Source organism: Lontra canadensis, unplaced genomic scaffold (assembly GCF_010015895.1).
Source record: "Lontra canadensis isolate GAN:19392208 unplaced genomic scaffold, GSC_riverotter_1.0 scaffold40, whole genome shotgun sequence".
NCBI lineage: Eukaryota > Metazoa > Chordata > Mammalia > Carnivora > Mustelidae > Lontra > Lontra canadensis.
Window position 1 is genome coordinate 10,829,089 of NW_022631034.1, and position 26,355 is coordinate 10,855,443.

Consider the following 26,355-nt stretch of genomic DNA (forward strand, 5'->3'; position numbering starts at 1 on the left):
CACGTTAGGGGCATAGATATTTACAATTGTTAGATCTTCTTGTTGGACAGATCCTTTGAGTATGATATAGTGTCCATCTTCATCTCTTATTATAGTCTTTGGTTTAAAATCTAAGTGATCTGATATAAGGATTGCCACTCCTGCTTTCTTCTGATGTCCATTAGCATGGTAAATTCTTTTCCACCCCCTCACTTTAAATCTGAAAGTGTCTTCGGGTTTAAAATGAGTTTCTTGTAGGCAACATATAGATGGGTTTTGTTTTTTTATCCATTCTGATACCCTGTGTCTTTTGATTGGGGCATTTAGCCCATTAACATTCAGGGTAACTATTGAGAGATATGAATTTAGTGCCATTGTATTGCCTGTAAGGTGACTGCTATTGTATATTGTTTCTGTTCCTTTCTGATCTACTACTTTTAGGGTCTCTCTTTGCTTAGAGGACCCCTTTCAATATTTCCTGTAGAGCTGGCTTGGTGTTTGCAAATTCTTTCAGTTTTTGTTTGTCCTGGAAGCTTTTAATCTCTCCTTCTATTTTCAATGATAGCCTAGCTGGATATAGTATTCTTGGCTGCATGTTTTTCTCGTTTAGTACTCTGAATATATCATGCCAGCTCTTTCTGGCCTGCCAGGTCTCTGTGGATAAGTCTGCTGCCAATCTAATATTTTTACCATTGTATGTTACAGACTTCTTCTCCCGGGCTGCTTTCAGGATTTTCTCTTTGTCACTAAGACTTGTAAATTTGACTATTAGGTGACGGGGTGTGGACCTATTCTTATTGATTTTGAGTGGGGTTCTCTGAACCTCCTGGATTTTGATGTTTGTTCCCTTTGCCATATTGGGGAAATTCTCTCCAATAATTCTCTCCAATATACCTTCTGCTCCCCTCTCTCTTTCTTCTTCTTCTGGAATCCCAATTATTCTAATGTTGTTTCGTCTTATGGTGTCACTTATCTCTCGAATTCTGCCCTCGTGGTCCAGTAGTTGTTTGTCCCTCTTTTGTTCAGCTTCCTTATTCTCTGTCATTTGGTCTTCTATATCGCTAATTCTTTCTTCTGCCTCATTTATCCTAGCAGTGAGAGCCTCCATTTTTGATTGCACCTCATTAATAGCTTTTTTTATTTCAACTTGATTAGATTTTAGTTCTTTTATTTCTCCAGAAAGGGCTTTTATATCTCCCGAGAGGGTTTCTCTAATATCTTCCATGCCTTTTTCGAGCCCAGCTAGAACCTTGAGAATCGTCATTCTGAACTCTAAATCTGACATATTACCAATGTCTGTATTGATTAGGTCCTTAGCCTTTGGTACTGCCTCTTGTTCTTTTTTTTGTGGTGAATTTTTCCGCCTTGTCATTTTGTCCAGTTAAGAGTATATGAAGGAGTAAGTAAAATACTAAAAGGGTGGCAACAACCCCAGGAAAATATGCTTTAGCCAAATCAGAAGAGATCCCAAATGGTGGGGGGGGGGGGGAAGGGGATAAAAAGAGGTTCAGAAAGAAAAAAAAAAAATAAAATAAAAAAGAAAAAAGAAACAAATAAAAAAAAGAAAACCAATAATGAAAAAAATATAAAAAGGAAAAAATATATATATATTGGATAAACTAGTTAAAAAACGTTAAAAAAGAAAAGGGTAAAAGTTTAAAAAAATTTAGCAGAAGAAGAGAAAAAAATTGATAAAGAAAAAAAAATTAAATTAACTGCAAGGCTAAAGAATCATGGGGAGAAAGCCATGAGTTCCGTGCTTTGCTTTCTCCTCCTCTGGAATTCCGCTGCTCTCCTTGGTATTGAAACTGCACTCCTTGGTAGGTGAACTTGGTCCTGGCTGGGTTTCTTGTTGATCTTCTGGGGGAGGGGCCTGTTGTAGTGATTCTCAAGTGTCTTTGCCCCAGGCGGAGTTGCACCGCCCTTACCAGGGGCCGGGCTGAGTAATCCGCTCGGGTTTGCTTTCGGGAGCTTTTGTTCCCTGAGCGCTTTCCGTAGAGTCCGGAGGACGGGAAGGAAGATGGCGGCCTCCCAGTCTCCGGCCCGGAGGAGCCGAGAGCTAGGGGTCCCACTCCTCAGTGCGCCCTCAGAGAACAGCGTCCAATTACTCCCGTCTGCCTGGCCTCCGGCTGCGCTCCGAGCTTACCGAGCCTGCGACCGGTTCAAGGTAAGCCCGAGCTGTGAGCTCACTCCTCGGCTCCGTCTCTGTAGCCGGCTTCCCTGTTCTAATACCTGCGAGCTCTGCGACACTCAGACACCCCGATACTTCTGTGACCCTGCGGGACCTGAGGCCACACTGGCCCCGCGTGGGCTTCACCCCAGTTAAGCCTCTGGAGCGATGTCCCTCAGCGGAACAGACTTTTAAAAGTCCCGATTTTATGCTCCGTTGCTCCGCCGCTTGCCGGGAGCCGGCCCCTCCCCCCGGGGTCTGTCTTCCCGTCCCTTTGGATTCACTTCTCCGCCAGTCCTACCTTTCAGCAAGTGGCTGATTTTCTGTTTCTAGAATTGCTGTTCTTCTTCTCTTCGATCTCCCGTTGGATTTGTAGGTGTTTGCAATCTTTAGATAAGCTATCTAGCTGATCTCCCGCAACCTGAAGTAGTCTCAGCTGCTACTTCTCCGCCATCTTGACTCCTCCTCCGGACATACAGCATTTTATGGGCAGCACTGAATTCTGTCTTTCCGACTAGTTAGTGGCATTACTTTGTAAAATTATGCAGTGTGAATCTCATTGGAAACACCAATGAGGAGGAAAGAGTCATTCCTGGGGGGAAAGAGTCATTAAAGAGGATGATAAATCAGTTGTGCTTCAGGAGCCCCATTATGAAAATTACCAGTTTAAGTTTGAGCCTTGAGGATTAGTGGGTAAGCAAATTAATGTAAACTGTAGTACCTAGGATAAGGGAAAACTCCCTATTAATAACTTCAGTTAACCTGACGTTTCTCATCGTCAGAGACTAAGGTGACCCAAAGCCTGGAGGAAAAACTTGTCAGGTTTTCATGGAAGGAGCAAACTCAGCCCCACTTATTTCTGTAACTTCCTTGCTCTCCTCCCACTCTACAATTTGCTCATGGTGTTCTCTCTATCTCCTTTACACACCCTTAAACCACTTCCCCTGCTGGACCATCCTTACTCACCCTCAAAATTCAGACTCATAGATTTATTCCTGTGGTTAGTTCTTACTTCCATCATCACCTCCACTTCTAGTTGGAATTAGAAGCTCTTTTTTTTTTTTAAGATTTTGTTTAATTATTTGGCAGATAGAGATCACAAGTAGCCAGAAAGGCAGGCAGAGAGAGAGAGAGAGCAGGGAAGCAGGCTCTCTGCTGAGCAGAGAGTCTGATGCGGGGCTCGATTCCAGGACCCTGAGATCATGACCCAAGCTGAAGGCAGAGGCTTAACCCACTGAGCCACCCAGGCGCCCCAACTTAGAAGCTCTTTATTTTGGTTTCTGAACCTTACTGTTGACAAATCAGTCTCCTCCACGGGACTGTCTTCTCCTTAAGACAGGAAACAGTGTCTAGAATATCTATATTTTCTATCTAGGAGTCCAAACATGGTGCCCAGCAGAGGAGAAGAGTCTAAAAATGTTTGTGAATTTAATGTAACCATAAGAAGATATGGAAACCTAGTGGGAGATAGTTTTCTATAGAAATATACACAGACAGCCTTCATCAGCTCATCTTTTCTTTCATCTTAGGTTCGAGTGACCTTGATCCTTCAATGATGTTGGACACTGGAGAGACCATTGATACAGGCTCTGACTATGAAGATCAGGTAACTAAAGTCTAAAAATATCTCTCTATTGAAATGTTTTTAATTTTAAACTTTGTGTTTTATGAAAATTAGAATTATAAATCATTTTTGAGGTGTTTACAGGTAACAGCATATTCCATGATAAATCATACTAACCTACAGCTTCAGCCCCCTACCCCTTCCCCATAGTTTCAAAACAGCAATTAATTAAGGAAAGGTTTGTGGTTTGAGTTACATGAGAAGGAAGTGAGGTTATGTGAGGTTCTCTAATGCAAGACTTTGCCTCTCTCGATCCCTTTCCAATCAGGACCTAACAGTATTTACTGAGTACTAGCTACAGGCTCTGCATTCTGCTTTTCTATTTCTAACCTTTGAAAAGGACTAATGACCGACAACAACACAGCCAAGAAGTCAAATATATTTTCTATTTTAATAAAACCAGAGAAATTTATCTGGGTCATTTTCCTCTCAGCAGAAGAACTCTCCCTCCTGCTGTATTTTAATAATCCAAAATAGTTGGAAAATGATCTAACTCTTTAATTGGCTTTTTGTTTAAAAAGAGGGTAATGTCTGAAACTTCCTTCTACTGCTCATCTGCTTCTACTACTCCTCTGCGATGGCTAAAGTCTAGTGAGCATGAGGGTTTTTCCCCCCATCTTCAACGTATATATGCCACGAATAAAGCAGATAGATCTAACCAGTATCCAAATGTAATGGCTGGCTATGTATTTCATATTCATATTCAGAAGCTATTTTCAAGGGACATCTTGGTGGCTCAGTCAGTTAAGCATCTGCCTTCAGCTCAGGTCATGATCTGGGGTCCTGGGATGGTCCCCTGTAAGGCTATGCACTCAGTTTGAGGAGTCTGCTTCTTCTTCTCCCTCTGCCCCTCTACCCCGCTGGTGGTCTCTCACATGCACATGCTCTCACTCTCTCTCTCTCTCCAATAAATAATAAAATCTTTAAAAAAAAAAAAAGAAGAAGCCATTTTCATGAGCATTAGGTTCTTTCTTTTATATTAAATAGCAAAGAGAAAATATTGACAAGTGATATAATAGGTACTGTGTATTTATATTTTTAGCATTTATTAACACTTAATGCATACCGAACATCGTGCCAAGTTTTATTCTCCCACTAATCCCTTACAACAGCTCTAGGAAATAGGAATTATTATCTTTATTTTATAGATAAGAAAATAAAGACTCAAAGAGTAATTTGCCCACAGTTAAAAGTAGTTTCACAGTGGGGAAGTGAACTTAGGGCACCTTTCCTCACATCTGCGCCATACTGCCTCCTAACTCAGCCTCCAAGGACAGGCCACTCAGTGATAGATTTTAGGAGCCTTTTCAGTTGCTCATTCCCAAGACCCTAGCAGAGGCAAATTCCAAACATCACTACTGAAGGGGAGCTCATGATCCAAAATCACAGGCTGCATAAAGACATGAACCATTACCAGATAACCAGCTGATTCAAAAAATGGAAGGTTTCACACCCCAAGAACTAGAGTGAACAAGAAAGTCTGAAAGAAATTCCAATATAGAAATACTTAAAATATTCAAGAAGATAAAAGGAAGATAAACCATGAAACAAGTACAGAAAAGAAAGGGAAGGAAGAGGCAAGAAGGAAAAGGAAAGAAATAGAAATTCTAGGCACAAAAAAATACTGTCATTGAAATAAAAATTCCATTAACAGTTGGAATAGCAGACTAGACACAGCTGAAGAAACTAAATGACAGAACTGAGGAAATCGCCTTAGAATAAACCAGAAAGCTAAACAGTTGTCAAATGTAAGAAACAATTCAGGAGTCACTGAGGATAGGCTGATTGGGCCAACATATTCGAAAAAGAGTTCCAGGAGGAAATGGAGGAGGGATGGATCAGAAGCTCCCTTTTATTTATTCTTTGATTCATTTTTTTATTTTAACAGATAATAGTTGAATTTTGCAGAGATGAGAAACAACACAAGTCCCCAGATTAAAGGAGCACATCCAGTTCTGAGCAGGATAAAAACCAACGAAAACAAAACTCTTCCCTATTCTTTTTTTCATTTAGTCATTTAACAAATACTAATTTATCCCCTACTGTATGCCAGATTCTGTGTAGGTACTTGAAATGTGTAATTGTAAAAAATAGGCAAGAAGCTTACATTCTAGTGGAGAAGACAGATACTAAACAATCAATGTGATAAATAAGTAAATTCTCTAGATGTCAGAAGTGGTGAGTCCTACAAGAAAAGGAAAAGTAGAATAAAGTAAGAGGATTAGGAGTGCTGGGGTTGGGATAGTATTAAATAGGATGGCCTCATTGAAGAGGGACGACCTGGCAGGGACTTGGCATATAATGTGAAACTTAGAACACCGAAGACAAAAATAAAATATCAAAAGTCAAAAGGCATTACCTATAAAGGAACAACAATTTTGGTGACAGCAGAGTAAAAAAAAGCAAGAGCTTGCATTTCTCGAGCACCCTTTATAAGCCAAACACTGTGTGTTATGGTTTACGTGCATTACTGCTAATCCTTCCAAAAACTCAAGAAGGTAGCTCCATGTATCCTCAGTTTATAGCAGAGGACACAGAAGCTCACAGAAGTTAAGACGCCTCCCAAGACAGCCCAGCTAGTGAGCTGGGGAGTGAGGAGAGAGACTTTGATCGGCTTGGCACCAAAATCTAGTTTTTCCTTTTACCATTCACAGTAAAGCCTCTATCTGGGTTGCTGATGATCTATTGCCAATTCCAGTTAGCACTTCTCAGTTATCTTTCTGGACCCCTCCTGCATTTTATTCCCCAAACGTTTACCATAAAGTGTTGTGTGGTAAATACCTTAGGCTGTGTGAGCCGTAGGCCTCTGTAGGGATTGTTGAGCAAAGGCAGCCATAACCCTATGGAAACAGAGGCATACGGCTGGGTGCCAGTAAGGCTTTATGTATTGATACTGAGACTTGAAATCCACATAGTTCTCATGGGATTTATCTCAACTATTTAAAAACATAAAACCCATTTTAAACCGAAAGGCTGTACCCAAACAGGCAGTGTGGTGGATTTGACCTGCAGGCCATAGTTGGCTGACCCCAGTTGTAAACCATCCTCCCAGCCTCCCATTCTTGACATTCTCCTTTCCCTTAGACTCTCGCCTCTCTAAATTATTTATTCTGCTCTAAATACTGCACATTCATTACCTCATTTTATCCTCAATTATAGGAAATAGATATTATTATAATATTGTTATAGTTTATTAAAACATATTTTACTTAAAATATATTTTGTCATTTATTCTATTATTATGATATAATTTTATTATATTATATAATATATAATTATTTTATTTATAATATAAATTTTATTGATTTATATTATTATATTTGTGATATGAATTTTATTTATATATTTCATATAATATATAATATATAAAAATATAACTATTTTATATAATTATATATGATTATTTTATAATTATAATTATATAGTTATTATGTTGCCATATAATAATATATTATTATTATATTCCTTTCCAATAAGGAAACTGAGATACAGAGAAATTAAGCAGTTTATTCAAAGTTACACAGCTGGCAAGAGGTAAAGACAGAATTCAGACACAGCCATCTGACTCCAGAGCCAGGACCAGCACAGACAGGCTGGGTCTGCCATAGTAATAAATAAAACTCCAAATCTGAGCACTTGCCTTCCAGAGGTTCCTTTATATGAACCTCCAAAAGGGATCATGGATCTTTTGGAAGATGGACCTGCTCTTAATTGCATGTTATGTCCTTCCGAATTTGGTAGGCAGCCGCAGTCCCCGGCCCTCCCCACACACAGGGAGGCTGGCAAAAGGAGCTTGCTTAGACATCCAGGAATGCAGGGATGAATTTGGTGAGCACTGAGTCAGCCTCAGCCACGTATCTCTTGCCTGCTCTGTGTTCACTCTCCGGCGCTCCTCCTACTTGTCAATCCACTGGTTCTTGGTGTCCTTGCTAAGCTGCTCTCTGCTGGTCCCTTCTTTTTTTTTTTTTTTTTTTTTTTTTTTTTTTTTTATTTGACAGAGAGATCACAAGTAGATGGAGAGGCAGGCAGAGAGAGAGAGAGAGAGGGAAGCAGGCTCCCTGCTGAGCAGAGAGCCCGATGCGGGACTCGATCCCAGGACCCTGAGATCATGACCTGAGCCGAAGGCAGCGGCTTAACCCACTGAGCCACCCAGGCGCCCCTGCTGGTCCCTTCTTTAAATGTGAATGTTTCCCGGCATCTGGGGCCCCTTCAATCCTCACTGAACATGTTCTCCTTTAAAAAGCTCAACCACAGCCACAATCTACTCCGCTCAGGGCACCCAGGTGAGTTCCCATCGTGTATGTCTGCCTGCTAAACAGCACTGCTTGGATTTCCCGTGTGCTTCTCAAACTCAACACGTCTAGACCCAAAATCCCCATCCTCCCCCACAAAATCTGCTTGTCCTTCTGTTTTCCCTATTTCTGTTAATGATACCTCCAGCCTGCCAGCTGCTCAAGCCAGAGACAGGATGTCTTCATAGTCTGCTTCCTTTCTCTCCCACCCTACATCAGTTTGATCTAGAAGCCAGTCAGTTCTCCTGTACAGAAATCGATTCTTCCACTCTGGTGCCACTGCCACAGCCCTGGTTGGCACCCTTAGCCTTCCTCCCTGGGATCACAGAGATAGTCTCCTAACCAGTCTCCCTGCCCCAGCCTCCTCACCCCTCAAAATGGTCTTGTTGAAAAGCAAAGCCAGTCATGGGATCCTGCTTCTTAAACACTTTTTGTGCCCCAGCTACATTAATGCATCTTCAATTCCCCCAAGTGGATTGTGATTTACACAGTCCCTTTTCTCCGTGTGGAAGCTTCCCCAACCATATCATGCCTATCCCAGATAACCACACTCATGCACCATCAAGGCCATGCTTCTTCTCAAGGAAGCCTTTATCTTGTTACGTGTTCAGTTCACCTTCTCGGGGGGCCCAGGACACCCTATGTTGTAATATTCTCTGGCATTGCAGGGATTGTGTTCTGTTCTAGTTGTCCTCAATGCCTGCCACACAGCCTGACATGCAGCATATCCTCAATAACAGTCCACTTTTAAAAGCCCATAAAATGACTTCAGTTCTTCTTCTGAATATGTAATTTTTGATAACTTGTTAACTCATGCTAATAACTCTTCTGAGCCTGGGTTTCCTCTTCTAGAAAATGGTGGTGATAACCTCACTTGGAAGTACTGTTGGGAGAGGTACACAGGGTAGGGGACCTTGTACAGAACAAATGCTCCATAAATATAAACGCTTCTTTCCCCTCCCCCAAACCCAGGTTGGACTGAACTTTTCAGACATCACTGCCTTTCTGTGTTTGACAGAGGCCCCCACGTCCTCAGCTAAGGGAATGCTAATTGAGCACTTCTGCTTTTCATTCTGGCATGTAGGAACATAATCATAATCCGTGTTTCCTAACACATAAAAAGCTGAATGGACTGAAAATTCAACAGTTCTTAGATCTCTCAGAGACTCGTGAGGTCACAAGACAAACCACTGTACCAAAAATTGGAGAGACAGACAGAGTCAAAAAAAAAAAAAGAAAAAAAATCAAAAGAGTAGAAACCCACAAGCAAGAACCTCACCAGGACCAATGCCAGGGTAGGAAAACCTAACTGTAATTGACAAATTGCGGGAGGCTCAGTGTGGGCAGGTGTAAGAGTTAAAAACCCCAGAGGGAGCCAATCATAAGGGTCCCCACACTTTCGTGAGTTTTATCTCCAGGAGCTCTACCAGGTCCTCAGAGTGAATATCGGAGAAAAATCATTTAGTGCTTCTGGCAAGGGGGAAAGGGGGGAAAGGAACCATTTTGAAATACACCAAAGCCCTCTTTTCTTAATAAGTCCTGCTCCCAGGAGAAACTATTTTATTAGAACCTAACTTGCTGGGATTTTATCAGAACCTACCCTACTTGGGAGAACAAAAATACCTAACTCCGGCCCCCACTCCCTAACTATCCTGTCCCACCTAAACTTAAGATGCACTGGTGAAGTTCATAGTCCAGGGGCTCACCAAAAGACTGAGACCTAATCATAGGACTCTATGTATTTCACAGAATGTTTCCTTTGCCCCCTCACCTTACCATTACATTACTAAAAGTTTATATATTTCAGTTTCTTTTATGTAGTACATCATGTCCACCTTTCAACAAAAATTTACAAGGCATACTAGAAGACAGAACACATTTGAAAAGCATGAGAACAAGAGTAATAAATGGCAAGTTACTGGACTTGTCAGAACAGGATTTTTTCCAAAAAATATGATGAATATGTTGAGGGCTTAAGTGGAAAAAGCAGACAACATACAAGAATGGATAATATGCAAGGTAATATAAGCAGAGAGATGGAAATCCTAAGAAATGCCAAAAAGAAATGCCAGAGATAAAAAACACTATAACAGAAATGAAAAATGCCTTTGATAGGCTCATTAGTAAGCTGGACATGGCTAAGGAAGAAATATATGAACTTGAGGATATGACAATAAAAACTTCCAAAACCGAAAGGTACAGAGATAGAAGACAGAAAACAAAACAAAAACAAACAAACAAACAAAAACCCAGAACATTCAAGAACTATGAGACAATTACAAAAGATGAAATATATAAATATATTCAAACTGCAAAAAAAACAAAGATAAAGAAAAGTCTTGAAAAAAGCATGAGAAAAAATACACCTTACTTATAGAGAAGCAAAGATAAGAAAGACATTCAACTTCTCAGAAAATATGCAAGAAAGAAAGAGAGTAGAGTAAAATACTTAATGTGTAAAGGGAAAAAAATGTTTAAACCTGGAATTCTGTATCCTACAAAATTATGCTTCAAAAGTGAAAGAGCAAAAGACTTCCTCAAACAAAATTTGAGGGAGTTTGTTGCCAGTAGACCTGCCTTGCAAGAAATGTTAAAAGAAATTCTCTTAAGGGAAGGGAAGTGATTTAGATTAGGAATTGGCATCTACATAATAAAGAAAGGAAAACTATTAGAGAATGAATAAATGAAGGTAAAATGAAAACTTTTATTTTTCTTATTCTCAGTTGATCTAACAGATAGTAGTTTGTTCAAAATAATAATAGCAATGATGTGTTCAATTATGCATGCTTATGTGTAAGTGAAATGAATGACAGCAATGATATAAGGCATGGCAGGAAGAATTGAGAATATTTTGTTATTATAAGCCATTCTCACTGTCCACTTATTTGAAAGTTGACTTGGGTTCTTTTAAATGTATATTGCAAACTCTAGGGCAGCCACTAAAAAGTTTAAAAAGAAGTATAATTGATATTCTAAGAAAGAAGAGAAAATAGAATCATTTAAAACCTCAATTAAATGATTTAAAGCTCAGTTAAAGCCATGAAGGCAGAAAAGGATTGGAAACCAAAAATAGAAACAAAGAAAATGGGCAATAAATAGAAAACAGTAACAAATGTGGAGATATTAATCCAACTGTATCAACAAACACTTTAAATGTCAGTGATCACGGGACGCCTGGCCGTCTCCGTCAGAAGAGCATGCAACTCTTTATCTTGGGGGACGCCTGGGTGGCTCAGTTGGTTAAGCAGCTGCCTTCGGCTCAGGTCATGATCCCAGCGTCCTGGGATCGAGTCCCACATCGGGCTCCTTGCTTGCCGGGGAGCCTGCTTCTCCCTCTGCCTCTGTCTGCCTGTGCTCGCGCTCTCTCTCTCTCTCTCTCTCTGACAAATAAATAAATAAATAAAATCTTAAAAAAAAAAAAAAAATAAATAAAAATAAAATCTTTAAAAGAATAGGTTAAATGAGAATCTATGGAAAGATGCCTGGCACCGTAAACCATCCTTTTCTTTCTTTCCTTCTCAGAAAGGAGGACCCTATGATGTAATTGTTCTGTGCCTACTCTCCTGTGACAGGGACACCATCAGAATCAAAATAGACTTAATGAGTAAAATCATAATGCCACATTCCCCGGCCAGAACAGATAACAGGGTGTGTGTGTGTGTGTACTGAATTTCCATAGTGATATTTACCTTCTAAATCAAGAACAACTACATTGAGCCAAAGCATGTGTTGGTTGGTATTTATAAGGCTGATTAAACACTGGCATTCCCAAATCAGTATAGTTGAGTAACAAGGCAGTTTTCATAATTTGGATACTTATTAACTTGTAGCCACCATGCTGAGTCTGTTCTAACGTGCAGATCAGGCTTTTGTGGCAAGTCCTACAAAGGCCCAGCTGAAGCTAGAAAAAAAGAATGGTCAGTTTTCCCTCTCAGCTCTGCAGTAAGTACTTGTTCTTGGTAGGGAAAACTATTGGTGGCCCACTGAAATGATAAAAGCAGAGACATCGGAGAGGAACCAAGATCAGAAAGTTGTAAATCTAGCTTTTCCCAAGCACCGACACAGAAATACCTGCTGTGGGTTGAGGTCACCAGCGCTCCCTGGCTGTCTTCATGGGCCATAGGGAGCTGGAGCTAATTGATTCTGGAAGAAGAAAGACTAGTCCCGTTTGTAAATGTCATAAGTTAATCAGAATATATTTCCACTATTCTTGACCCTTGACAGAGTCAGGGATGTCCTTCGTATTTTCAGTGTAGACATTAAATATTCAACAGCAATATTATATCGCGTAGGTTGCCAATTTGGGCTGGAGTTCAATAGATTTCCACACTCTGAAGATGTAAAGTAAATGCCTCATCACTGTGCACGTCTAGCGTGCCCCATCACAGGACTATGCGACAAATCTTTGCAGAAGGTAATGAGAACTGATAGAATTCCTCATTCCAAGGCAGGAGAATATGTTCCCGAGGTAAAAACATATGAAAGGCTGATGGGTAGAGACTGATTGCTTTCCTCTTTTCAAAAACCCTATTATTCTTGTCAGACAGGTTTGGTCATTAATCTCACAAGCTCCTGTGACATCCTATTAGCTGGAGTAATCTTGAATACCTTGTCATTTTGAAGGCACAATGAAAATATTTGTGCTAACACAATAATATCCCTGCCTAATAAAGGGATGGAAATAAGAACTGTGTATGACCTGTCACCTGATGCGCTTTGGAGCCTCAAAAACAGGAAACTGTCATTAATGGGAAACCAAACAAGCTTCTTGGATTACGGTGTATTTCCACAAGTAGGGGTAGGGAGAGAGTGCAAAACGCTGAGAACCCGACCTGAAAGCAGAGGCTTGCACACACTTCAATGCAAGTGGCAGGGAGCAATGGGATGAGGGTGCCCTTTGGTCCTTGGAGTTGGTTACCAAGCAGCAGTATTACCATCACCCACTTACTGATGATCTTCCTCTTTCTATAGGGTGTTGGGTCACAGTGTATATCCGTATATCAGTTTTCCTGGGGAATCCCTCTTTTTATTTGGGATGGTGGCTGTGGCTCCAGCACGTGAAGACCCCAAGCTTGGAGTCCTGAATGGGTCTGAGTTCTGGTTCTGCCACTTCGTGGCTTGGTGATTTTGGCACATCGGCTTACTACTCTGAGCCTCAGTTTGCAAATCTATAAAATGAAGACAATAATGTGAAGATAAAACAGCTGATTTCTATCAAGGCATTCTAGCAAATGGAAAACACTGTAGATGCAGTTTTGCAGACATGATTATTAACTGTACATTTCTCATGTCCTCTTTTGAATGTAGAGAGAAAACACATTAAGGAACAATATTACCACTTAGTTTTTAAAGGACCCCAAGAAAAGACTAAAATAGTAAAAACAAAGAATGTGTTTGGGATTCCAATAACATTCTAGAAGTTTGGGGCAGACTTCCCCAACTTCGAACTGCACTTACTGCTATTTTCAGCATAACTCTTTTCACATGGGCTATGGCTTTCTGTGTACGTGTCTTTCTCCTCTAGTAGATGAAACCCTCGGACACAGACAATGCCTAATTTATTATAATTCAGTTCTTTGCATAATGCTTGACACAATATAGGAGGGTAATCAGACATACTTTCTCCATAAATAGAATGAAGAATTTCATAGGGTGGTACAAGGAGGAAATCTGACATTCTTACACAGTGACCAAAGACCGGGGAATAAAACAAATGTACGTGGGGATGATGATGAAAACATTGTTTTTTTGTTTTGTTTTGTTTTAAAGATTTTATTTATTTATTTGACAGACAGAGATCACAAGTAGGCAGAGAGGCAGGCAGAGAGAGAGGAGGAAGCAGGCTCCCCGCTGAGCAGAGAGGCGGTCGCGGGGCTTGATCCCAGGACCCGGGGATCATGACCTGAGCCATGACTCTGATGCAGAGGCTTTAACCCACTGAGCCACCCAGGCGCCCCGAAAACATTGTTTTAATCTATGTTTTCGAAGGAGGGTAGCCAGGATGCTGAGAGGTCCAAAAGCAATCATGCAAGAAGTGCTTGAAGGATTTGGAAATATCTATGCGGAGAAGTGCATTCTCCTAAAAGCACGATGACTGAGCCAGCTCTTGTTGGTCTGTCCAGTTTGTGTTGGGCGGTGCTTGTGGTCTTGTGCCCCTCTCTCTTCCTGATGCCTTGCGCAGCACCTGAGTGATACTTAGTAGAGAACTGTTCGGTCAAGGAATCCATTGCCCATAAGGGACTATGTCATTTTAAAAGAGGGAGATAGATTTTACCCTGCAAGAGAGGATTGAGCCCTAGAAACAGCAATGACAAAGCGGTGGATTCAGATCAGTGTATAAACAATTTTCTAACTAGTGTTAGGGTCCAGCTGAATATCTCACTGAGGATATTCAAATTCAGGATAACCATTCCTCATGGATGCTTTTCAAAACTGATCTGTACTGGCGTGGAGTAGGGGGAGATTACATGCCTCCTAAGGTCCTTCCTACCTCTGAGTCTCTTTGTGTACCCATAAGCCAAGGGGTGTGAGTGTGTGTGTATCTGTGTGTAAAAACATCAACTCCCCCTACTATCATCCCAGAAATATGTAAATATTGTCCCCACTAGCCTGCTCCAGGGCCTGAGGTCCCATCACCAGGGAGCTGAAGGGAGAGGGGAAACTTGATGCTGTGTCACTAAAAGGTCTCACTACATTTTCCATCATGAACTTATTTAATCAAATGTAACCAACCACAGATGAATAAAATTGTCATCATTTTAGAACATTGTTAATTGTGTAGTCCTTTTCAGCTTTAAATTCAGACCAGTAAAAGTCATGGTATTATCAAATATCAAAAACCATAGGAGTGTTCTTTAAAAACATAATCCCATTAGGAGTGGAAACGTATTAAGTTCCTGTCAGTCATGGATCCTGAAGTATGAAGGAATGCCTCATCGTCAGCCAGAGGGGGTGCTGTCCAGCGTTACAACCAGTGGTGCACAGTAGTTAAAACCATAGGCTGAGGGGTCGGACTGCCTGTGTTGGAGTTCTGTTTCTGCTAGTTACTCATAGTGCAGCCTTGAATTTCTTTGTGTTAGAGTTTCCTCGCTTGCAAAATAGCGGTTTGGAGAGGGCTAGATGAGATAAAATAACAGTGCACTCAGAACAATAATAATACCTAAAACTAGTAAGTACCTGCTCCAAATCTGACATAATGCTAAGCATTATTCGAGTATCCTAACAACCCCACCTCTGGCCCCAAGTTTCAGTTGAGACAGAGGTATTAAGTGACTTGGCCCAGGTCACCCAGCTAGAGAGTGGCAGAGCTGTCACACCTAGCTCCACTGAGTCCACTGCTGAAACCCATGCTCCTGACCTCCTCAGCCTCCTTGCTGAGAATGTTGTTTGCCAGCCTTGCATCTGTGTGGGATTTTCAGGGTAGGAACCTAGAGGAGGAGGAGGAGGAGTAATAATAATAATATAATAATAATAGCTACAGTTTCTGGAGTGCTTTCTATGTTTCAGGCACTATTCAAAGCACTTCACATGCATTAAGACTCACCAGAGACTTACAAAGTTTTGTTATTATTCCAATTTTACAGGTATAGAACTGAAGCCCAAAGAGGTTAAGTAACATGTCAAAAATTCAACCAGGCTGTCAGACATCACTGAGACTAAGTCTTAACCACCACACTATGGTTCTACTTTAGAACAGAGACTTTGGGAAACCAGGAAACCTTATCACTTCCAAAGGAAGACAGGGTGTTGAGGTGAAAAAGAGACAAAAACAGTTGAAACATAATTATCTTTTTGATGATTTTGCTAGAACTTCCTCCAACACTGGCAGTGGGAATGGGCCCAGAGATGGAGAGATGGGATGGACTTTTGAGGCACACACCATGTGCTAGTAGGTATGGGGCTTTTTGTTTGCTTGTCTTGTCTTTGATTTTAGAAGCTTGATGACTCAGGAAGACCCACATTGATTCTAAGCAGTAAATGCAGCAACACCCCTTTTAAGATCACTTTGCTTTTTAATTAATCTTGTTTGGGGGTCACCAGCAGAGAAACCAATCTAAAACTTCCAGGTTTTTTTTTTAACTATATATTCATAACCTTGAAGAAAATCCAGAGTCAAAAGCTTTTATTAAGTAGCTGCCCTGTGCCAAGAGCTCTCATGATCAGTTTAATCCTTGCCTCAACCCTGGGAGGAAAGTGTCATTATCCCCAAGGTCACAGAACTAATAATGTCTTCATTCCAAGTTCATCTCTTCTCAGGAAGTCACGCTGCTGCCTCAGAATCTATAAGAATGACCCCAGCAACCATCTCCCTGCAAAAAACAAACAAACAACAAAAACCTGGCTTGTATTTTATCCCAGTATTTGCAATCACAGAAGTCAGTCTCTTCACAGGCTTATAAAATGAGCACACCATATAAGCAGATGTCTGAGCTTGTAAGAAATGTCAAGTCTGTGATTGCTTCTCTTTCATTTCCTTGTCATTTACTTAAATTTAATAACTTCTTATTCATAAAAGCAAAACTAAATGCTCTGGAAATTTTAGAAAATTACAATAAGTATAAAGAAGAAAGTTAACATTAACTTTTGATCAATAGGTGTGCAGATATATAATAAAGTCCATAATCAATTTTTTAATTTAATAATAGAGAGTTTCCCATGTCATCAAATAATTTTTGTGAACATGTCCTTAATGATGGTATAAAATATAATTTTATAGGTATACTATGTTTATTTTCATCATTCCCTTACTCCAGGGTATTTATTTTTCTCTTTTCACTGTTAGAAATAATGTTTCCCTGACATGTCATTGCACATAGACCTTGCCCCTATCTCTGATTATCACCTAGGAAAGATTCCTAGTAATGAGATTATTAGCCCACAGGGTATAAAAGGTAGAATTAGGATATTTCTACTTCTTTCTAATCAGATATACTTCAGTGATAAAGCAAGAATTCTTGAAGAGACAAAAAGATTGTAAAAAGGAAGATTTTTAGATACGGCTGTTCATCTAAGTTATTTGAAATAAGAGCTGTCAAATTGGGTCCAATTTAGTTCTACATGACTTCGGATACAGAACATACATTAGATGCTAAAAATATCTGCGGTCCATTGATCAATAAGGTCTGTAATGCCAGTCACCCCAGGGAGCCAGACTAGTTTAAGGCTCTAGGATGTGCGGCAGAATCCCTTGTCGTTCTTTTCCTTGGAAACAAGTGAAATCCACAGTCAGTCCTTTTTTTTCACCGACTATCCTTGGGCCCAGCTGTGCGCTGGTGCTTCGACGCTTTCTTCCTTTCTCTAGAAACAGAATCATTCAAAACATCCAAGAGTTCTTGCTGTTTCCCGAACGCCCAGGCTCCCTTATATACTTACCCCTAGTTCCCAGAACATCTCCATTAATTTCCTTATGTTTCATTTGACCTCCCCATTATCTGTAGAGGAAAACGTGTTTTTACAGGAACAAAAGAAATTTGTAGAAGCAAAACTAGAAAAGAAAAGTAAATTGATTCTTCTATATCAGACGGACTAGAAGCCATAGAGAATGATACAACAAACAAATACCATTTATCCACTTCCCAGTTTAAGAAATAAAATGTTGCAAATAATTGAAGCCCTCTGTGCACCGCCTCTCCAATCCCCTGGCCCTCCCCAGAGATTATCACTATTCTGCATTCAGTGTTGATCAGTCCAGCGTCTTTATATTTCTACTCCATGTGCGGCTATGTGCCTAGAATGTAGGTTCTGGGAAATCAGGTGCTTTGTTCACTGCTCCACTCCACCAGACCTAGAACAGCATCTGGCACATGGTAGGTAGTCAATGAGTATATGCAATATAGATATGCATTCCTGAGCAATGTAGGAGTTTTTCATGTTTTTAACCCTTAATAAATTGTCCAATATCGTACATATCCTTCTTAGTCCACGCTGATAATGCAACCCAGCTTCATTCGTGTTTACTGCCATATAGCATCCAATAGAAGACTATAACGCAATTTCATAATCTGTTCTTCTAAGAATCAACATTTAGGTTCCTTCTGATCTTTCACATTGTAAATTTGGTACGCTGAACATCTGGGAACTACCTCCTTTTCCATTATGTAGGGCTTCTCTATAACAAAAAACAGAGAAAGTGGACAGGGTCTGGCCCTTGGCTCTGCTAAATCTCTTCGTCTTCTAAATCTCTACTAGGGTGAATGGGAAGTCGAGAAACCAGTTCAGCCCTCTGGCCCTCAGCTTCTTCACAAGTGAATTGAAGCCAGCTGGCCAGCCACTCTTTCAGTGGGTTTGGGCATCTTCAACTTAATTACACATTTCCAAATTATTCTTGCTGAACTGATCCTAAATATTTAAATGTAATCATTATCTACCAAAAGTAATTGGATTTATGCAGTTTTATCACTTCCATGCAATTCTATCAGTAAAAACATGTATAAGTACACTCATACTATATTTGAAATATGTGTCAACTCTAAATGAGAAACATTTGGAATACTTTTAGCAACAACGGTACAGTAGTTAGGTAGGGACTAGAGACTGCCTCCATGTAACACTTTGGTATTTTTCTAAATCAGTTTACTTCCACCGTCCCTATAGTATGGAGACCCCCTTCTTCCTCTCCTCTGGAGTCTTACTAGAGTCTAGGAAGCTTCACTCAGTCCAAAAAGTTTGAGGAAGAGGTTTTTTGTCTTCAGTTATAGTCACCATGATGAGGTTCATATAGTTTGAGCCTTTGTGACCCACTCAAAAGTGGGCTGCTCCACTCACAGTATCCTTGCTGCTGGGACCAGCTGGACCACAGGGACAGTTGAGAATCCAGCCATCCACCGACCAAACTTTCCCACAGGCTTTGGCATTTCCTAGTACTAATGGCATGAGAGTGGGTCTCGGGTCTCATCCTTCCACACACTATCAACCCCCTCTTTGTGCTGGGGTAGTCTCACTTCCTGTTTGGGGAAGGCAGTATTGGTCTACTCTCTTCTCTTCAAATCTCACCCTAATCACAGCATTCTTCCATCTGTCCACACAGTCATTCTGTGTGTGTGTATGTGTGTGTGTGTGTGTGTGTGTGTAAAAGGAACCAACAGCACAAAATAAGATGTGGTTACTTTTTCATCATGTATCTGGCTAGCTTTATTTCTAGAGATTTTAATAATTTTTATTTTTATCAGCTTTTATTTACCCTGAAGATGATTGCATTCAAATAATGTATTTAAATTCTGTAGACCAGACTGTAGCTATCTTGTTGACTTTATGTTTTCCAAGGGGACTTAATAGATTTGCTAAAACCAGAAATTAATATTTATCACCAAAATATATATATATATATATATATATTGTCAGGCAAAGTCAAGTTGAATGGGTAGCAGCTGTACCTGCAGCTCTTCACTGGGGCAGGTTTTAACTGATTCAGCCTGGCACACAAGTAATTGGACAACATTAATTTTACACATTTGCTTGAGTGTGTCTAGGCTACCGTTTAAATGGAGATGTTCTTTCTCAAGTTTTTGTTTGTTTTCTTTTGTGGAGTTTAAATTACAGACTACAATCTTTACCAAGAGTTAAGATCTCAAGTTTCATCTTCTCTCTGAATAAAGATCTTGAACAAGTTAGTTAATCATGTCCTTTCTTTGGCTATATGGTAAAAAGCTTTTCCCACGGCCCAAGCACAGATGACCAGCTCCCTCTTGCTAAGCGCTCAGTATGAGTCAGGCATTCAGTTAATTCCTTCACATACTGTATCCATACCAAAGCCCCATCTGGTCGGGATTATTAAGCCCATTTCATAGATAAGGAAACTGAGACTGAGCATTACATGACTTGGCCAAGATGAAACACCTAGTGTGTTGCTGAAGTAGGGCTTGAACCCAGTCTCTTTGATCCAAAACCAGGGCTCTAAATCTGGAAGCCGTTGCCCTTCCTGGGCATTAGAATCACCTGGTGAGTTGGTAAACCTGCCCCACCCCCCAAGGTTCTGATTTTTTTGGTCTGGGAGAGAAACGTGGGCAAAACTATGTTTTAAAAACTCTCCCGGTGATTCCCGGTGATTCCGATGTGCAGATGGCCTGAGGGCCACTGCCCCCTGCTACAAAGTCTGGAAGGGATCAGGCCCAAAACTAGGAGAGCAGATCAAAGGCACCAGCAGCAGTGGTTTCCAAAGATGTAAGAAAATAGGACCCTTTGAAGTTCGTTTAAACGTGAAGATGTGCCAATTCATGAAGGTGACCGGAAGTCAGAGTGAGTATAATGGACGTGCCTGGGATTTTGCCAGTTCCAGATGGTTATTCGGATCAGACTTTGCCCACGGTAGCAGGATTTTTCTGGTGGAGAAACGCTCCCAGGAGGACCCTAACCCAACAAATAATTCGTCAGCAGTTGAGGAAGGCAGTGTAAGATTCCACAGTTTTTAGAGAACAGTAAAGAGAAGATTCTCGCCTCTGATCTTGCAACAACGGGGAGTCAGCCCCATCCCACCTCCAGCAGTCCCCTCTGAGCAGGGAGAGGTCTCATTCAGCATCTGCTCAAATGGAGACTTGTAAAGAGGTTAAAAGATTGTTCTGGTGCCAAAGAGAAGAGAGCCTCCTCGGCTGGGCTGCGTTTCTCCATCTCCAGACTTGAGCTGGGGCTTAGAGAGGGAGGAGCAATTGGCCAAGCAGGGAGTGTGTGTCAGAAACGGAGAACACAGACAAAGACACAGACGTGAAGGAGCACGGGCAGAGGCCACAGTTCCAAGTGGGAAGACCAACTGTCCTGGCTTGCCTGCAACTGTTCTGATTTTAAAGCCCAAAGACCCACATGCTAGGAAACCCCTTGGCTCTGGGCAAACAGGGTTGGATGCTTAGAAACCCTAGTCCCAAAAAACCACGAGGAATGGGGATGGGGAGGCATACAGTGCATCATTGAAGCCGAAAGCCTGGCTTTCCGCCTGCCCTGGGCAGCATTTTCTGAAGACCAATAAACTCTCTGTGTGCTTGTTTGAGCCGCTTTCCAGTGTCTCAGGTCCAAGTCTTCCTCTCTGTGTATTCCTTTCTTTTCCTGGAGCACATCCTGGAGTAACTTCCTAAAAACAAATTGGTGGAAAGTAAATTTTTTTAAGTCTCCCATTACCGAATAGTGTTATTCTTTCCTCATTTTCTGATAGGTTACCCAAGTGTTTACCTGAGAGGGCAATCAATTTTCCTCAAAATGTGGAAAGCACTAGTCTAGAGCATATTGTCTTCTACTTAGCCATATTGTAGTCCGCTGTTATTCTGATTTTCCATCCTCTATTCTTATGACATGCGTCCTCCCCTCAGCTGTCACCTCCCTGGAAATTTTTAAAGATCCTCTATTTATACCTCATTTTCTGAAGTTTCCCTGTGACGTACTTGGTGGGAATCTTGGTTTCCTTCCCTGGGCCGGGCATTTGGTGTGACCTTCTAATATGGAGACTCCGGCCCTTCAACCGTGGGACATTTCCTAGGGTTTTTTTTTTTCTTTGCTCATTTTCTACCCTCTGCTATTTCTATTCCTGACTTTCACATTCAGCTGTTCAATCCTAAATTGATCTTTTCATTCTTTTCTCCCATTTTCTGCCTCTTAGCTTTTCTATTTTCTGCTTTCTGGGAAATTCCTTAACTTTACCTTCCAACTGTTCTACTGATTGATTTCGGCTATCATGTTTCTAATTTTCAAGAGCCTTTTCTTTTTCTCTAACTGTTCATTTCTCACACCATAATTTTTTTTTTTTTACTTTTATGGTTGTAATATCATCTCAGACCATTCTATAACATTTAGATTGGTTTCTAAATTTTCTTTGTTTCTTACATTATTTCTATTTCCTTCAGATGTATTTGTTTGTACCTCTTTCTTTCATATTTAAAGGTTTCTGCCCAAGTTTTGAGATCCATGACCATCTATTTCTATTAAGAATGAGGCAGGCTAAGACGTCCAGGTGGCTCAGTCATTTGAGCATCTGACTTTTGATTTTGGCTCAGGTCATGATCTCAGGGTCATGTGATTGAGCCCAGTGTGTGACTCTGTGCTGGGGGTGGGTGTACTTGAGATTCTCTCTCCCCCTCTGTCCTTTCCCCATCCCAGCACGAGCACACTCTCTCTCTAAAATAAAGAAATCAATTAAAAAAAAAAAAAAAGATCGAGGCAGGCCAGCATGATTAAGCATTGTATTCATTTCCAGTGGCTGCTCTACAAAATTACTACAAACATATGACTTAAAACAGCACAAACTTATCATCTTACAGTTCTGAACGTTTGAAGTCCTAAAGTCAAGATATCAGCAGGGCTGCCTTCCTTCTAGAGGCTCTAAGAAGAATCTCTTTCCTTGCCTTTTCTAGCTTCTAGAAGCTTCCCACATTCCTTAGCTTGTGAACCCTTCATCTGTCTTCAATGCCTGCAGCTAGCCTCTTCCAGCCAATCCGTTCCCCTGTGTCCTCCCTCTCCCTGATGACTGCTTGTTTTTCATGCCTCCCATTCTGACTCTGACCTTCTACCTCTTTAAAAATCCTTACGATTGGGGGGCGCCTGAGTGGCTCAGTAGGTTAAAGCCTCTGCCTTCAGCTCAGGTCATGATCCCAGGGTCCTGGGATCGAGCCCCGCATCGGGCTCTCTGCTCGGCGGGGAGCCTGCTTCCTCCTCTCTCTCTCTGCCTGCGTCTCTGCCTACTTGTGATCTCTCTCTCTGTCAAATAAATAAGTAAAATCTTTGAAAAAAAAATCCTTACGATTACATCGCCCCACCTGATCATCACGAAAATCTGCCCATCCTCAGACCTCTGACGTAAGCGGCTCTGCAAACTTTCTCTTGCCATAGGTAACATGCTCACAGGTTCTGAGGACTAGGATGTGGATTTATTTGGAGCAGGGGTTTGGAGCATCATTCAGCCTATTATAGGCAGGGACTGGGCATTTCCTTGTCTACTATGTTCTGCTCCAATGCCAGAATATAGAAATTTTGCTATCGTTTTCCAAACAAGTAACTTCTGGTGTCTTGCCAGGGAACACGATCATGGCTGTTAGTTTACTCACTGAGAGTGGACTTAGTAATGCATGTTCCATCTCATGTTCAGCCTCTGGCCTCCTTTCTAGGCCCCAGGACTCAGGTCCTTTGTCTGGAACATGTATTCTATCTCCTTTCTCAAAGGAACCCAAGTAATCTTATTAAAATGACTCTAATTTTATCACTCTCCTTAAAAACCTCTTAATGCTTCTCACTGTTCTCAAGATTAACTTCAAACTCTTTTCATGGATTACAAGTCCATATGTGGTTAGGCTTCTGCTTGCTTCTCTAGCCTGTAAAATTTCTCCAAATAACCCATACTTGCCTATCCTGGCAAGATTGGGAGTCGGCCATTGCCTGTTGACTTCACTGAGTGCCCCACCAGCACCTCAGTAGCCTGGAAGAGCCACAAAGACAGATACCAAAACTGTCTCCATTCTTCATTTGACCCAATGGTTCTCAAACTTTAAGGAAAATGAGAATCATCTGGAGCATCAGTTAAAACACAGTTCCCGTGCTCCACTATGACAGTCCGCCATTTAGTGGGTCTGAGGTGAAGTCTGAGAATTGGCGTTTCTTACAAATGTCCAGGCGATCTAATGCTTCTTGTCTAGGGACCACATTTCCAGAATTACAGATTTAAAGACTACCCATGGGGCATTGTCTTGTTCACCTCTACATCCCCACAAGCTAGCACAGTACTTGGCCTGTGGCAGGGCCTTAGTAAATGGTTACTATCATTATTCTCATTATTGATGTAAGCAGTTGGAAAAGGAAATTTATCTTGAGTTTCTTGAACTAGGGAATAATTAATTAAATATCTGTGCCTTCTGAACCATGAAAATACATTTTATGCTCTTTTAAAGAAAGAGAACTTACAATCTTTCATCTGGTACAGTGCAGGTACCAAGAGGAAACACTGACATCCAGAGATATCTGCAAAGGCTCTAAATCTTACATTCTTACAATAAGCAGAGTGATCACGTTAGGCATAAGGTACATCTCATACCTCAGCAATATGACAGAGTTCTAGACCTTGCCCAAGGATACAATTTCATTAGTAAAAGAGTCATTAAGACAAAAATAGAGAACATTTTCAAATATAGTGACTGTGTCCAATGCATGCTAATAAACTGATTAACACCTTATAGGATAAAAAAAAGAAAAGACCTTATAAAATGAGTCACTACACACACAAAATAAGCAAAGGTGTAGAGAAGAGATTATGTCATTACTAACTACATTGCAAAAGAGGAATCCATTGCAAAAGAGGAGCTTTCAAAATAATAGTAAATGTCACAAGAAATAAACAAAGCAAGTGGAAGGAAGAATGGATATTTACATATATGGACCCACTCAGCACTTCAACAGGGATTTGTTGCCAAACTCGGAGTAAGATTAGAATTTGTTTGCTCACATGCATTGGCCCCAGTAAAAAGGAAAGAAACATAACATTCAATGTTATTTGGAAATTAAATTACCCATCTTAAAAGTGTTCTGCATTTCAGCTTGGTTTAAAATGATCCAGAGAGGCCATCAAAATGTTGTAAGAACATTATTTGAAGAATAGAAAGTTGTTTTTTTTTCTTTTAAGATTTTTATTTGTTTATTTCACAGACAGATCACAAGTAGGCAGAGAGGCAGGCAGAGAGAGAGAGAGGAGGAGGAGGAGGCAGGCTCCCTGCTGGGATCATGACCTGAACCAAAGGCAGAGGCTTTAACCACTGAGCCACCCAGGCGCCCTAGAAAGTTTTCTTAATAGGAGGACAAACAGTAGTCTTTAGAAAAGCATTTCTTACTCTCTACTTTCTAAGAACATTTTCTGTCTTTCCAAGGCCCACAAGATCTTATGTTATTCATAAGGACAAGAGAGCAGATGGTCTGTATTACCCATATCATAAACTTTACCATTACAGCTTTTGCACAAGAAAACAAGAACAAACCAAGGAACCCTTTCACTGCCTTGGTCTGGCCCATTATAGGTGCTTATCAAATATTTATTGAATAACTGGATGGGTGCATGGACAGACAGATAGTCAATTGAATGGATGAGTTGTATATGAGTCCTGAATTTTCTGTTTTAAAAAAATTTTTACTTGAGCAATACATGTTTATTTTAAAGAAGTTATAAAATATAGATATTTAAAAAGAATAGGACCTATAGCCATACATCCAAATTTAAGCTATTTAGCATGTTAATACTTTAATTTTTATTATGAATTTTTGTATATACACATATCCATTTTTATAAAAATAGGGACCACAGTATGCTTACTATTTAGTTACCTATTAACATAATAGTGTGCTGTGAATTTCTTTCAATATTAATAAATATGCTGTGCTCCCTCACCATTTTTAAATAGCCACAGGAAAAAAGCACAATAATTTGGGAAATTTGTAGGTTTGGTTAGTCTCAATTTCAAAATCATACTCAATAAATAAAGTGGCATTTTTCTCTATGCCTTAAAATAATGAAACTGGGTTTGTTGAAAATATTCTTCAGATAAGCTAGGAAGATCATTACTGATTAACTTGAACTCTGTTTTAATGGAGAAAAGTAATTTGTATCAATTCTGGGCAAACCAGAAGCTCTGCAATGCTTAAAGTTATCTTAAAATTTATTCTCTTGATTAATCATGTCCCTGCTGTCTTTTAGTAGCAAATTTAGTAGCAAATCTTTTTTTTAATGGCATACAAAGAATTCCAATTTTTTTAAAAGATTTTATTTATTTATTTGACAGACAGAGACCACAAGTAGGCAGAGAGGCAGAGAGAGAGGGAAGCAGGCTCCCTGTTGAGCAGATAGCCTGATGTGGAGCTCGATCCCAGGACCCTGAGATCATGACCTGAGCCGAAGGCAGAGGCTTAATCCACTGAGCCACCCAGGTGCCCCACAATTCCAATTTTAATGGGATTATGATAAATACAGATTTGTGGGGTGTGTATTAGTGAAACATTTCTAATATGTTATAGGAGAATATTGAAGGGAGGAACCTTCACTCCTGATGTTCGAGGGGGGCTCAATAATTAGCACCCTCCTTTCTATCTGACTTCTAAATAATTGAGAAGTCCCCAAACAATCCCTTTTCTCCTCTGGAGAGCAAGGGAACAGAGCTCAACACAGTGAGTCTGATAATAAATGAGGCTCACATTTGTTAAGTGCTTTTGGAGTTCTACCTGTCATCTCATCTGGGGCAGGAAAATGTCAATATGTCAATTCAACAAGTACATATTGAACATCTGTGTACTAAATTTCAGGCATGATGCCAGATTCTGGGGTGACAGAACTCAACTAGGAT

The 26,355-nt window shown here is 40.5% G+C and overlaps 1 protein-coding gene across 2 annotated transcripts in view; it reads left to right on the forward strand.

Moving 5' to 3' along the window:
• The window catches only part of AK5 (adenylate kinase 5), a 241,089-nt gene that overhangs the window by 140,985 nt on the left and 73,749 nt on the right, over nt 1-26,355 (forward strand). For both annotated transcript variants that reach the window (XM_032870138.1, XM_032870136.1), the window contains exon 8: nt 3,679-3,755. In XM_032870138.1, the coding sequence (XP_032726029.1) occupies nt 3,679-3,755 (77 nt within the window). The remainder of the gene's footprint in view (nt 1-3,678; nt 3,756-26,355) is intronic.